Source organism: Dermacentor albipictus, chromosome 2, assembly GCF_038994185.2.
Source record: "Dermacentor albipictus isolate Rhodes 1998 colony chromosome 2, USDA_Dalb.pri_finalv2, whole genome shotgun sequence".
Classification (NCBI taxonomy): domain Eukaryota; kingdom Metazoa; phylum Arthropoda; class Arachnida; order Ixodida; family Ixodidae; genus Dermacentor; species Dermacentor albipictus.
The window spans coordinates 24,013,697-24,028,304 of record NC_091822.1 but is presented as its reverse complement, the minus strand read 5'-3'; the positions used below and the strand labels follow the sequence as shown (position 1 = coordinate 24,028,304).

At 47.3% G+C, this 14,608-nt stretch overlaps 1 protein-coding gene across 2 annotated transcripts in view; it reads left to right on the top strand.

Moving 5' to 3' along the window:
* Positions 1-14,608, top strand: part of Exn (Ephexin) — a 173,430-nt gene that overhangs the window by 153,225 nt on the left and 5,597 nt on the right. For both annotated transcript variants that reach the window (XM_065426613.2, XM_065426612.2), the window contains exons 14-15: positions 1,601-1,680; positions 14,210-14,314. In XM_065426613.2, coding sequence (XP_065282685.1) covers positions 1,601-1,680; positions 14,210-14,314 — 185 coding nt within the window. The remainder of the gene's footprint in view (positions 1-1,600; positions 1,681-14,209; positions 14,315-14,608) is intronic.

Genomic DNA, 14,608 nt, shown 5'->3' with positions numbered 1-14,608 from the left:
CATTAAGCTGACATATAGCGGGCACATGCTCTTCATGCAGCAAGATTTATGGGCATGACGTGTGTTCGAATACCTGACGATCACATGCCTTCATGCGGCGTGGGTGAGGCGTGTCTACTGATTGGAGAAGCTGTTTGTTTTTTTTTTTTTCAAGGAACCGCTGAATGCGAAGGGCGGACAGGCTCACGCACACGAGGTGTGCCGACGAGTGACTGCAGAGGAGGGACACAGGTGGCAACAACGATAAGATGACAAGTCAACACTTGCTCTATACCGTCAGCACAAACGCAACATTGCCGCTGTGCACTTGTATGACAACAGCTTGGGAAGCACGCTGCTGTTCGAGACGAGGGCAGGAGCCCTTCGGACACTTGTGCGCGGGAAAATGTATGACAGTGCTGTGACTAGGGTGTTGTGCCACTCATGCAGAAGTGCAGACGAAACGATCGAACATGTGGTGTTGAACTTCAACCAACTAAGCGGCCCCGTAATCGCGAACACAAGCCTGAAAGTTGCATTGGGTTTCACGGACACAAATGGGGCAGTCAACACCAGTGCTGCCATGCTGACCAAGCGGCACCTTGAGTGTTGGAGAGGAGCAATGCTCAAGTGTTGATAGTTGTGTGCACCACTGTGGCCCTTTGTTTCCCCCCCTCCTCCTTACTTGCAGGTTGTTTGTTTATTGTTCTGTTTTTGTTTTTTGTGTGTGTTCTTGTTTCTTATCACGGCTAGGATGTGCAATTGACGTGCCTGCCCATTGCAAAGAGTGAAGCCGCATTACATCATCATTACATCATCATCAAAGGCGGATTGCATAGTCGTCATTCATGATCGCGTCGATAGAGGCTGCAGTTTCTTCCGCAGCAGTTGCGGCAAAGAGTAGTTTCGTTTTGATTCAATATGCGCGTTGGCTGCGCACCGAAAAAAACTGTGTAGTCGCCATCCATAATCGCAGAGAGAGCGACTGCGGTTTCGTTGTGACTCAGTCCAAAGCTGTCGGAAATGAAGAGCACCGGCTACATCGTGAGTGACCTGTTGGTGTGCTCACTGGCGAAAAAATAATCAGGATGAATGTGCAGTAGTGCAAAGCGTGTCGCAAATGAAGGCGCGCACCGCAGCTGTGCTGCAGAGGAAGTCACGAGGCCTCGAGCACGGCTGCGGGAGCCAGTCAGTCACGAGATGATGAGAATTGCAGCTTTTGCACTGCTTTTGCGCAAAATAGCGAAAGGATTTGCTCATACGTTTACTAATAAAAGCTTGTTGACATAGTAAGCATTTGCTTATTGTTTTCTGGATACCGTCAAAAATGCGACAATTGGTTCATTCGGACTCTTACATTTTTGGGGGTCCCGTGAAATCCGAATTGATGAGGTTTCGCTGTAATATGTGATATATACTATGCAAACTATTTGATTCGAAATGATTCGATCAAATCACTATTCACTTCGAACCTCAAATTCGCTATTTGCCCATCTCTACACAACTGTGATCTATTTAGTTTCAACAGAGCCTTATTTTACGAAACTTTCTCTCTTCTGAGCCCAACTTCATTGTAACAATGTTAGATGAAAAGCAACTGAGCAATCTTCTTCATTTGCAGGAGTGACAAGACGCGATGGATGGACGTGTTGACGCCCATGGTGTCCAGTGACCCTGACGAACGCATCTACGAAGAGTGGGGTCAGTCGTGGGTGCAGTGATGCCCCCCATATCTTTTGCCAGGTCGAGGCACAGTTAAAATCTATACCAATGAGTACAACTGTATTTAAAAAAAAAATCGTCTAAGAAAAGAGAGGCATGGGACTGGAATCGACGCATGCAGAGCACAGACCTTGTTGTGTTTCTTCCAGCTTTAACAATACACCAGCACTGTTTTCATTTGGTATAACTGCGTACACTAACACTTGCGCTTATGTTTTAATAAGACGTTCTTGCATAATAATACAGAAAATACGTCATTTTACTTACTGTTCTGGGGGTGCTGCAAGCGCTGCTAGCTCTCAGTCAGGCTTAAATGAAAAGCGACGGCGGCGTGCTGGTTGTTCTTGGAATATGTACTGCGTGTTTTAAGTACAGCTGGCCACCCTACTTCTGTTCTCTTTGCTGTGATTGACAACTGCCCTCACGACATTATCCTTGGATTGGACTTGTTATCCAATCATTCAGCTCTCATCGACTGTGCAACCGGCATTCTTCAGTTGGGACTGCCTCAACTAGCCGATGCTCCTAACACCGCCCCACCGCACTTGTGCTCGCTTCACGATGTGCGTCTGTCACCCGAGGCAGTTACTTACGTCACTTTGGCTGCCCAGCCACACGTTCCTGACGGTGCCTGTGTGCTTCGCCCTACCATCGACGTACTTTTGAACCAGAATGTTGCTGTTCCGCATACATGGGTCACAGTTACTAATAACAACGTCGTTATACCGCTTCTGAATTTCAGCCTGTGCCCTCAAGTGATTCCGTCCGGCATGTTCTTGGCTAGTGTTTCTAGTGGTTCCGAATTTGACATTGAGAGTCTGAATGCGAAGAGTAGTTTATTAGCGCCAATTGCAGCTCACAGCTCTGATTCCTTAACAGATGACTTCACAGAGATGATTTCACGTGACCTCACCTCTGCACAGGCCACGGACATACGTCTCTTGCTTGAATTGTACAGTGACATCTTTGATTTCGGCGACAGCCCCTTAGGCCAAACATCTGTTGTTCACCACCGTATAAACACTGGAGACACAAATTCTTTACGTCGGCGTCCCTATCATGTATCGCATGCTGAACGTCGAGTCATCCAATTAGAAGTGGACAAAATGCTCCGCAAAGGGGTCATCGAACCATCAGCCAGCCCTTGGGCTTCGCCTGTTGTCCTTGTGAAAAAGAAAGGTGGGACCTGGTGTTTTTGCGTCGATTATCGCCACTTAAACAAGATCACGCGAAAAGACGTCTACCTACTACCACGCATCGATGACACCTTGGACTGCTTGCACGGAGCTAAATACTTCTCATCCATCGATCTTTGATCCGGCTACTGGCAGATTTCAGTTGATGAAATGGACCGCGAGAAGACGGCCTTCATTACGCTGGATGGCTTACATCAGTTCAAAGCTTTGCCCTTTGGCGTATGCAATGCTCCTGCGACATTTGTAGGGTATGATGGACTCCGTTCTGCGAGGCTGTAAATGGACTGCCTGTCGTTGTTACCTTGACAACGTTACTGTTTTTTTCTCCCACGTTCGGCAGCCACCTTACCCGACTCGCTGCCATTCTTGCGGTCTTTCAAAAAGCCGGCCTCCAACTGAACTCCCCGAAGTGTCAGGTCGGTTGCCGTCAGATTACCATGTTGGGACACCTCGTTAATGCATCCGGTGTTCAACCAGATCCAGAAAAAGTTCACGCCATACGCAGTTTCCCTATGCCACGTTCTGCTTCTGACGTGCACTGCTTCGTCGGCCTGTGTTCTTACTTTCGCCGTTTCACCAAAAACTTCGCCGGCGTTGCTCGGCCTTTGACAGATCTTCTAAAGAACACGCCATTTTCATGGGGCCCAGAGCAGGCTCACATGTTCGCCGCACTCATCGGGTTTCTCACCACCCCTCCCATTCTTGCCCACTTCGATCCATCTGCACCAACCCATGTCCTAACTGATGCAAGTGGCCATGGCTTCGGCGCTGTTCTCACACAACAACAAAATTGTAGCAAGTGCGTGATAGCTTGCGCCAGCCGCTTGGTGTCACCTGCCGAGAGAAATTACTCTATCACCGAGCAGGAGTGCTTGGCTTTAGTTTGGGCTGTCGCCAAGTTCTGGCCATATTTGTACGGCCGCACGTTTTCGGTCGTTACAGGCCACCACACACTCTGTTGGCTGTCTTCCCTCCGGTACCTGACAGGAAGACTTGGTCACTGAGCTATGCCGCTCCAGGAAATTTCGTTTGTTGTCAACTACAAGTCTGGATGTCTGAACAAGGACGCTGACTGCCTCTCTCGTTACCCCGTGGATGCACCTGATCCTGCTGCGCATGATCCGGTAACTTGCGTGATTGCTTTTACTGACATGACCGACATGCGCGCTGAACAACAACGCGGCGAATCGTTACAGTCCATCATAGCCGGAGTGCAATCTGGCAGCACTGACACCACATGCCACATGTTTGTGCTGCACGACAGCATCCTCTACCACCGCAATATCAACCCTGACGGCCCTGAGTTGCTCCTTGTGCTTCCTCGTCATCTGCGATCCGTCGTTCTCAAACAACTTCACGATGTACCGACAACAGGACACCTTGGAGTTTTACGTACATACGACCGCGTACGACGCCGATTCTTATGGCCGGGTCTCTACCGATCTGTGCGTCGTTATGTCGCAACTTGCGAATTGTGTCAGCGTCGGAAGAAACTTCCCCTGCCACCTGTCAGCTGACTCCATCCAATTGAAGTTCCCTCTGAACCATTTCGCGTAGGCCTTGACCTGCTTCACGACTAGAGGGAATAAGTGGATCGCCGTCGCTACTGATTACGTGACATGCTACGCGATAACAAAGGCGTTACCAACTAGTTGCACAACTGACATCACTGATTTTCTCCTCCACGACGTCGTTCTCCAGCACGGTGCACCTCTACAGTTACAGACCGCAGCCGCTCGTTCTTGTCTTGAGTTGTGGATGACCTCGTCCGCTCTTGTGCCACTGACCACAAGCTGTCTACCGCTTACCACTCACAAACGAACAGTCTTATGGAACATATCAACCGAACACTCATAGAGATGCTGTCGATGTACGTTTCCAACAATCACTGCAACTGGGATGCCATGCTGGCCTATGTGACATTAATGTATAACTCATCCCGACATGACACCGCAGGATATTCACCCTTTTATCTTTTGTGTGGTCGTTTTGTGTGGTCGCAACCCCACTTTGCCCTTTGACACCATCCTACCTTCTGTGCCCCACATTGCCTCTGAGTACGCTCGTCATGCGTCAGTGCGTCAAGTCGTCCGATCTCGCTTATTAGCCTCGCAGCATCTGCAAAAAGAGCGTTACAACCGTTGCCATCGCGATGTTCAGTTCGCCCCAGGTGCTTGGGTGCTGCTTTGGTCACCATGTCGTCGGGTCGGCCTCTCCCAGAAGCTTCTCTCTCGCTACACAGGGCCTCATGAAGTCCTATGTCAAGTTAATGACATCAATTACGAGATCGCACCATTACAGTTTCATCCATCCTCAAGGCTGCCGCCTGTTGACGTCGTGCACGTTTCGCGGCTGAAGCCATACTTCGCTCACAATTCTTCGCCTACCATCACGGCGCATCACCACCTGGGGTCCGGAAAGAACGAAGAAGAACAGGAGACGCTGGCTGCTGCGTGTTGTTGGTGGTCAGCCATCTTAACTACTCTGACTCATCTTGTATATATATTGTCACGTAATCCTGACAGTGAGGAAAGCAGCAATACTGGGAATGATGAAACTAGCATTTTATTGGGCAAGCTTGTGCCCTCAAAAAATACGCTGTACTCAAAGAACGGTGACAGCGGCGAACACAGTCAGCGATCATTGAAAATCTGATCAGTGGATCAAGAGCGCCAGCTTTTATACATCAGTCATCGAATGTTCCAGAGTAATCACTGGGACCTGCGTGTCTTCCACAAAGTTCTACATTATTCGCGTTGCGCATGCATACAATCAAATTACCAAGGTTCAGTCACAGACAGCGTATGGAACCATCGATAACATTCCAGAAACTTCCTATACATGCAGGTGCGTCCTGCGCTGTGCAATAACATTTGTTAGGCGGTGAAACATGGTCACCGCCTAACAAACCCAAAAGGAACAAACAAACAAAAGGAACCCATATGTGTTTCCTTTGTTGCAATTGCTACGAATGGGTGGATGTCTGATTTTCCCTTTATTAATTACTTCTCTCCACCCTGCGGATTTCTGCAGAAGCATTACGTCAAACTGTTGCCTTTGCTTCAAATTGTTGACAAATTCGACTTTGTCCTACCTTCTGCCAGCCGCCTGGTTTGCTCAGATGGTAGAGCGGCTGCCCCGGAAAGGCAGTCGTCCCTGGTTCGAGTCCCAGACCAGGACGAATTCTTCTTCAACTGTGAGGCTTTTCTTTCGAGGAACTCATATGGGTTTCCTTTGTTGCAATTGCTACGAATGGGTGGATGTCTGATTTTCCCTTTATTAATTCTCTCCACCTTGCAGGTTTCCGCAGACGCATGTATTGAAACCAAGATGATCAGACGCTGATGACGGTTTAAGTTTCCTTTGTAAAGATAAAATACTGTTCTCATTAATAATTATTTTGGACATTGAGGTATTAGAATAATTCATAGTAATAGGAGCTACAGAGCCCTCCTCTAAGGTGAAAACTGCTGTGAATGCGTTATTGAGAATTTAAGCTCATTGAGCGATAGGAACACTGCCTCCTTCAGCATTGGTTAAACTAACGGCAGGATTATTCAAAGGGTTTATTGTCTGCCAGAATTTATGCGGGTTGCTTGTTAACATTAATGGCAAATCATGAGTGAAGAAATGGTGACGAGTAGGTATCAATGCCGACTGATATTCCCTATCGCATGCTTTGTAGCGTTGCCAGAAATCTGGTTGCCTGTTTTTGTTGGCCTGTCTGTAAAGGCTATTTTTTGTTTTTTTTTAAGGCATCAAAGATGCCTGATAAACTAAGGCGTGGTGTTCGTGTATGGTAAAGTGATGATGGGTATGAAACTGTCGATGAGGGAAGAAGGTTTGTCTCTCAACAGATTCCACTTGACCTCCATTGAACGTGTTAAGAAATTGCATAGAAAGGTCTCAGCAAGAACTGTCAACTTAGCGTTCAGTTCGCCGAAGTTAGCACAGTTGTAGCACCTGATTTGTTTATTGCGAGTGCATTTTTTTATGAGGTACGACGTTCATGTTTCTGGTGATAATAGAATGATCAGAAAGGCCTTCTAAGTGCTCAATATTGGAACAGAGGTAAGGATTATTGGTTGGGATAAGATCAACAATATTGGCAGAAGTTTCGGAACGACGTGTGGGTTTAGAAATAAGTTGGTGCAATCAGAAATCGAGGCAACACTGGAGGAGAGCCTGAGCTCTCCTCCAGTGAGCTCTCCTGAAATTAAAATCACCTAGTATTAGCAAGCTTGAATTCGGAAACCGGACAGCAAGTTCGCCCAACATTCCACAGAATCCACTTGAGAATAAGGTGTTCATGTCAGGAGGGTGGTAAATTGCACTAACAGTGAGATTCATAGCGCCACATTTCAAATGAACCTACACTGACTCGAGGTATGACGTGACTTCAGTATACACAGCAGTGATCACTTTCTTAACAGCCAGACGTACAACCCCACTCCTACGGCCCATGTGGAAACATGTTAAATTCGGAGTCGCAGACGAAAATGATATTTACGGGAATCGTGTCGTTTAACCAAGTTTCGGTAAGCGTGATGATAGATGAAGAGTACCAATCAATAAGTGAAGAAAGAGCCACGTTTTTAGGAAGCTTCTTATGTTAATGTACAGGAAGGTAGTATTGGAGTCAGCACAGCGCTGTGTGTACGACCGCGATGGTGGTTTGCCTGTCAATTTACAAGGGCTGGAGGGCGTGCGTGACTCATGGGGACACAGGAATGGCACGACTGGCTGCAGCATCCCAGAAATACAACACGCCATTGATGAGCAACTTATCAAAAACCAAGCGCACTTTGTCACCTTCTTTTTTTACAGATTTTTCATACTTTAGCAGTTGGTGGCATTTATCACAAATGATTTGAGAGTAATCACGTGAAATACTGAAATTCACAATTTTGAGCTTAAAGCCTATACTCATCACGGTGTCCACTTCTTTTTCATTAAACAGTTTAGCAATATTTGGCTGCATTTTATCTGCAGAAAAACTGTCTATGTGGTGAGTCCGTGCTTGCGCGAAAAAGACCATGTTTTTGAGAACAAAATTCTTGAACAACATGCTCAGTTTTCCCAGGGCTCAGCCCTATCAGTGTCAGTAACGCCATAAACGAGTACGTTGGAATAGCGAGAATAGTTTTCAAGATCATCAATTTTAATTTGTATGGTAGACAGGTCATAGGTACAACTCGATGAAGCCCCTGATGTGCACATAGATTGGTTTTTAAGCTCAAGAACTTCCATACGTTTGACCAGAGATTGCATTTCAGATGGCAGGTCTGGATTTGTCTGGTTTTTAAGCTCAAGTTCTTGCACACGTTTAGCTACATACTGCGTTTCTTTTTGCAAGTCTATATGAATAGCGAGGATCTTATTGACACTTTCGAGAATGTTCGTGAGGTTTACGCCAAGCCTCTTGAACAGCATCATAAACAAGCTCGAGGTTTTCCTCCTGAGCCTTTGTCATGGGACCAGGGTTTGTCTTGATGTCCCCTCCCGGAACCGAAATGCGCCAAATGTGCACTGCCTCTGTGTGAAAATATTTCAGTATGATACCGCTCAAAGGCAGACATCACCATCTCGATAACCGAAATAATCGTAATAACTAACCTGAAACAGCATGAACAGTGTATGGCGTGGCATTTCGTGAGCGGTGCCATGGCCCAAGGGGACGGTGAAATCCTGAATATAGAAGTTCGGTGGTCAGCTGATGTATCATGTTGCCAGTTCAGAAGGCCGAAAGTCTCCAGACACGGCAGCGATGCACACAGCTGATATGAAGGGCTGTCGCAATCGTCCAGAAACCAGTCAGCAACGCCAGCTTGTGGAACTGGTAGGGATGTGAGTGAAATGGGCGGGTGAGAGCCAAATGCATGCAGTAGCAACACCTGAAACAGCATGAACGGTGAGTGGCATGAAATTTTGTGAGCGGTGCCGTGGCCCAAGCCACTTCACAGTAAAAGTAAAATGTCACTGTAACCTTTTTTTCTTATTTTGCGCTTCTTGCTTTTTGTGCACCTCCTGTGTGCAGTCAATTGATCCTCGTCAAGCTGTTCGGCAACCCCTGGGCTACCTCGAACGCCAACATTTGTTCTTTCCGGTTTTCGTGGTGTAGTCGTGTGGGTTGAGTGCCTATTTGTGGTGTCATTTTGTGCAAGCAATGGCTGCTGTAAGCGTCAAGAAAAGAACCAACTAGGACTTTGCAATGAAGTTGAAAGTGATCCAGCCTGTTGAGGCAGCCGAGAAGTCCACAGTAGGAGGTGACTCTGGCATCCCACGCAGCACTTGAGCTTGCTTTTGAAGAACAAGGAGCAGGTAAAGCTGCAAACCGCTTACCAAGATAAATTGGGAGCCTGTCATATGCACCCACGTGCCAATGTGAAAATCGAGGAATGACTTTATGTGTGGTTTTTGGAAATTCGCAGGAAAAATGTTCCGGTGGATGGCCCCATGCTAATAGGTAAGGCCAAGTGGTTGGCTGCTGTGCTCGGCGAGGAAAACTTCAGCGACAGTACTGGTTGGCTGCAGAGGTTCAAGAACCAGCACAGCGATGTGTGTGTGTGTAAAGCCATTTCTGGAGAAAGCAAAGCTGTTAGCATGCAGCAGATGCAATATTGGCTTTCTGAGGAGTGACCGGAAATATGCACAACATTTTCTCCTGCAGAAATTGTCATTACAGATGAGACCGGGCTATTCTGGCAACTGTTGCCAAATAAGACTACAACCTCCAGGCCAGACCTTGTCGCAGCGGAAAAATGAGTAAAGTTTGCATGGGTGTTCTGCTTGCAGCCAATATGGATTTATCGCACAGGCTGAAGCCATTTGTGATTGGGAAAGCAAGGTCACCGCACTGTTTCAAAAATTGTGGGCAGCTCCCAGTTCCCTACGGCTTCAATGGGAAAGTGTGGATGACACGTCAGCTGTTCACCAATTGGCTTCGCGCATGAGGCGCCGAAGCAAGCAAGTTGGGCCACAGAGTTTGCCTGCTGGTAGATAACTGATCGGCCCATCACACCACCTGCGACCTGGAAAACATTGCGCTCAAGTTTCTCCCGCCCAACGCGACAGTGAGGCTGCACTCACTTGACCAGGGCATCATCAAATCGTTCAAGGTTGGCTGTAGGAGATTACTCCTGGAGATGCTCCTGGTGAACTTACACCTGGGCACCGAGCTGAAGAGTGACCTACTAGTGGCCGTCCAAATGATCACAGGCACCTGGAACGACGTGAAGCAGGAGTCTAGCCAACTGTTTCCGAAAGACAGGCTATATGGTGGCTGCCAATGAACTTCTGGAAGAAACCACAGACGATGGATGCATGGATGACATGTTTCGTGAGCTCTCCCTCTTCACAAAAATTATTCTGGCCGAAGTTACTGCAGACAGCTTTGTGAACACCAATAGCAATGTTCAAGCTATAGCAAATCTCGATTACAAGGGCACTCTGGCAGGCATCGCGGAAACCCAGGAGGAAGGCTGCTCAAGCAGCAACAAAGATCGTTCAAAAGAGACGGCAACATGTCCATGCATAGCCTCTGAACTGGCATTGGCACTTGATGTTGTGTCTGCAGCCATAAGGGAGGCACACGGCTTTTGTACCTTGCCAGTCTTGACAAGATTGTGACAAGCATTTTCAACTTCATTTTGCCGAACAAGCAAGCCAGGATTGGCAATATTCTTGTGCATAAAGTGTGCTTGCTCTTTTTTTTTCCAGAGTTGCGTGCAATGACTTAGCAGCCCTCAGATGCATCAATCAATAAGCCATGATTTGCCTCGAGGCCTATTATTTTATATATCAAATTACCTATACATGAAACTTTATTGTGATCCCCTTCAGATTCTATATATCCGGGTTCAACTGTAAGTGCTTACAAGCCTGCCTCAAAGTGCCATAAATCTGTTCAAATGGCGTTCACAATCACAGGAAGTCGTTGCAGTTAAAGTTTGCCCGCAGAAAACGTACGTATTCCTGGTGTCATTTTACGCCAAGCCACACACTGGCTGCTCTGCCCAAATAAGACTAGGATGAATTCACTTTCTTCGAATTCAGCACGCAGGGTGTCCTATATTAGTCGCAGGTGGCTTTAATTCTCCACACGTACCATCAGGATATAACTCGTCATCAGCTTGTGAGAATCATGTCTAGGACACATTTGTCGATGCACACTTCCAGCTGTTCGACAACGTTGCAGTCAATGCAAAATGTCGTTCTGGTCACCCACAATCTCTGTCCTACTTGCCCAATTTGTGATGGCGGTTAGGGTATGGTGCATTCGGATGGTGACATGAACAGGACTGCTGGGGGAAGTGGCTAATACCCCTGCTCTCTCGAATTTCTACACACATTCCCGACTTCGTCGCTGTTGCAGAGTTGTTACTGCGGCGCCTTTCAGGAGGCATTGCTCATAATACAAGGTCTGTCGTCGCAAAACCTTCAAGACTTTCTTTGAAAGGCACTTGATTCAGCAATGCAGATGTCCTAAGCAGATGAAGGTCATCTGGCCCCAGATCTGTAGCTGTTCCATCTTTGGGTGACTCGGCGCTGGGCTGAGCTTGCTGCGGTACGTGATCCCACCTTGATAGAAGGGAAAATTCAAATGTACCGTGTTGCAGCACAAGCCCATCGGCACGGACAAAGGCTCGACAGTGGGCGATGGCTGAATTGGTGCGAGTCCCTCAGACCCTCATCACGCACATCCCCTCTCTGGCATACTTTTCGTGGAATATAGAAGGGCCAATGTCAGCCCGACTCGATGAATTCTGAGCTTCTCACCTCTGTGCAGACGCCGCTGAGCGCGGCGCAACAAATCACTTGGCCATTGTTCCCACACTATGGTGTGCTTCCTGCCTCTCTAGGAAATTGTGATCCTGCCCTGTTATCCTGCCTTCGATGGTCGTCTGGCACCCTAATCCAGAGGCAATCACTGGAATCCTGCCACCATTTACTATGCTAGAGTTGATAGCAAGTATTGATGTGTTGAGACCATGCACAGCACCTGGACCTGACGGATTACCTTACAAATTGTTCAAAAGCATTACAGAGACATCATTCGTCTCACTCCTGGATAACATTAATCACGTGTGGACTGAAGGCAATATACCAGCATCTTAGACACTTGCATAGGTTATACCAATACCCAAGCCAGGAAAAGACCCTATTTAATCTCTGCAACGTTCGCCCTATTGCCTTAAATGCCACGGTCTACAAATTAACTGAGAATATGCTTGCTTCGCAAATAACTTGGTGGCTTGAACAATTTAAATGGTATCATCCTGCACAAGTTAGGCTTCGTTGGCCCCTGGGTATAGAAGAGGGACTTGGAACACTTACTGGCATGGTCTTGGCAGGCAGTCGGATGCACCCAGTGGAAACATTAGCCATGGATGTGCACAATGCGGATGAAGTTGGCCACATTGCTACACTTGACATTATGCGTTGAGTGGGACTACCCGAGCTTGTCTGTAATTTCGTAAAGTGCTTTCTAACTCAACAGATGTTTGCCATCTGCATGGCGGTGCATGCAACCGGCAGTTTCAACACAAAGTGGAAAGTGACAGAGGGCTCAGTGCTTGTACTGTTGCTCTTTAACCTCGCAATGCTACCCCTGGGGTGGGCCCTGGCAGCAATCTCGGACGTATAGTGCATTATATACGCCGACAATATTTTCTGCTCACATACAAGCTGACACTGCTACTCACAGTGAACTGCCGCTACCTTTGGAAGCACCTTTCCCATGTGACCCCCAGGGTGATTTCCTCTGCTGTGCCACTTGAGGTGTGGTTCAAACCTCCACCGTGTGGTTCAAACCTCCCAGGCAGCCTTACCTGCCAGGAGGAGATGGTGTTGCGAAGATTCTGTGTGGGGGCGGCACTTACCCCATCAGTCTTCTATGCCTGGCCACATCTCCGTGGACCCTTTGGGGATACCTGCCCATATATTGCTCAGCTCAAGCATCTGCGGCCACAATCAAACACCTGTGGTGGACATGCCCTGGCCTTAACCAGATACAGCGCTGCTACCTGCAAACAGTGGGCCTTCGTCCCACGAGACCACCTGGACTATGATTCTTGGCTCTATGGGACCAAGCATTCAGCACTATTGATGTACATCGCTGAAACTGGCCCACATTTCTATATTTAGTTATAGTTTATACCATTGGGCAAACCTTTATAAAAACAAAAACGGAAAACTTACTGTTGTGCCGACTACAGTGAAATCATGATGATTCGAAATCTCTTATGATGGATAATTAGAACTGATCAATTGGTTGATCAGATGATTTGACTAGGAAAGAAGTCCTGTGAATTCAGACTCCTATAAGCGCACAACGGCTATTTCGAACAAAATTTCACACATTTACAGGGCACCTTTTGGGCAAGCCCAGGCCTCTGCGTCACTAGCCGCATTACACCAACGTGTAGCGCAGCAATTGAGACTTGTAGCTTTGCATGATACATTAAGCCCACTGTGCATGCTCCACCTCTCCATGGGGCAGACTCACCCGCCGTGGTTGCTCAGTGGCTATGGTGTTGGGCTGCTGAGCACGAGGTCGCGGGATCGAATCCCAGCCACGGCGGCCGCATTTCGATGGGGGCGAAATGCGAAAACACCCGTGTGCTTAGATTTAGGCGCACGTTAAAGAACCTCAGGTGGTCAAAATTTCCGGAGTCCTCCACTACGGCGTGCCTCATAATCAGAAAGTGGTTTTGGCACGTAAAACCCCAAATATTATTATTATGGGGCAGAGTGCCTTACGTCGAGAGTTTCAGCGTACTGTCATTGCGTGCCATGCTTCAGTGGATAAGTGCATTAATGATGCAGTAAAGAATTACCCTATTTATTTATTTTTATTTGTACATACTATGAATTCTTTTGGGCTAAAGCAAGAGTGTGGACTTGTAAATAAGACAGTACAGTTAAACCTCGATGTGACGACCTTCACAATGCACTGTCCCACTTTGTTCTTGCAGTTGTTGCAGATGCATCCTGAAAAAACACTTGCAGCACCGCCATTTATTCATTCATGAGCAACACTATTGCAATAATATTGACAATGCCATGTCAGCATTTTGAGACCGCCTTTGGTATTGAGTTAAAATATCTTGTGTTTTCTGACCGTAGTGCTTGCCAACTGTTCTATGTGCTAAGAGCGTGTGGTTCTAAAATTTCAAAATATGAGTCCATGAAGCACAATGAACCATCTTGGCCAGCAGACACCCTTACTGAATAAAGAACTTGGAGCAGACAAATTTCTTCAGAGCAAAGAAAAAGCGGTGGAGTGAACGATTCCGCATTGGTCTTTGCAGACTGCCCACAGGTGCAGTGCCGGCACGCATACACGCCTCGGCAGCCTGACGAACTGGCCCTGGAGGAGGCTGACGTGGTCAATGTGTTCCGCAAGATGTCTGACGGTCAGTGTTGTTTATGCATGTTGTTCACTGTGTGCCAGAGCAATGTGCCCAAGAGTGTTCAGTTCTCGTGAAACAACAGAAAGATGGGGGAATTCTTACGGCGCCATTATTTTAAAAGCCCATACAAAAAGACATGCATTCATCCTTGAAAGAAAATAGAATGACCATATGAATTCTGCCACTGTGGAGAAACATTTCGTTTGGCAATCAGTGTTTTTTGCACCTGTTTTTGAAATAATGCCTTTCCTCTTAGCTGGAATGCCCATCCATGACTGCATGACTGCAAACAAAAAA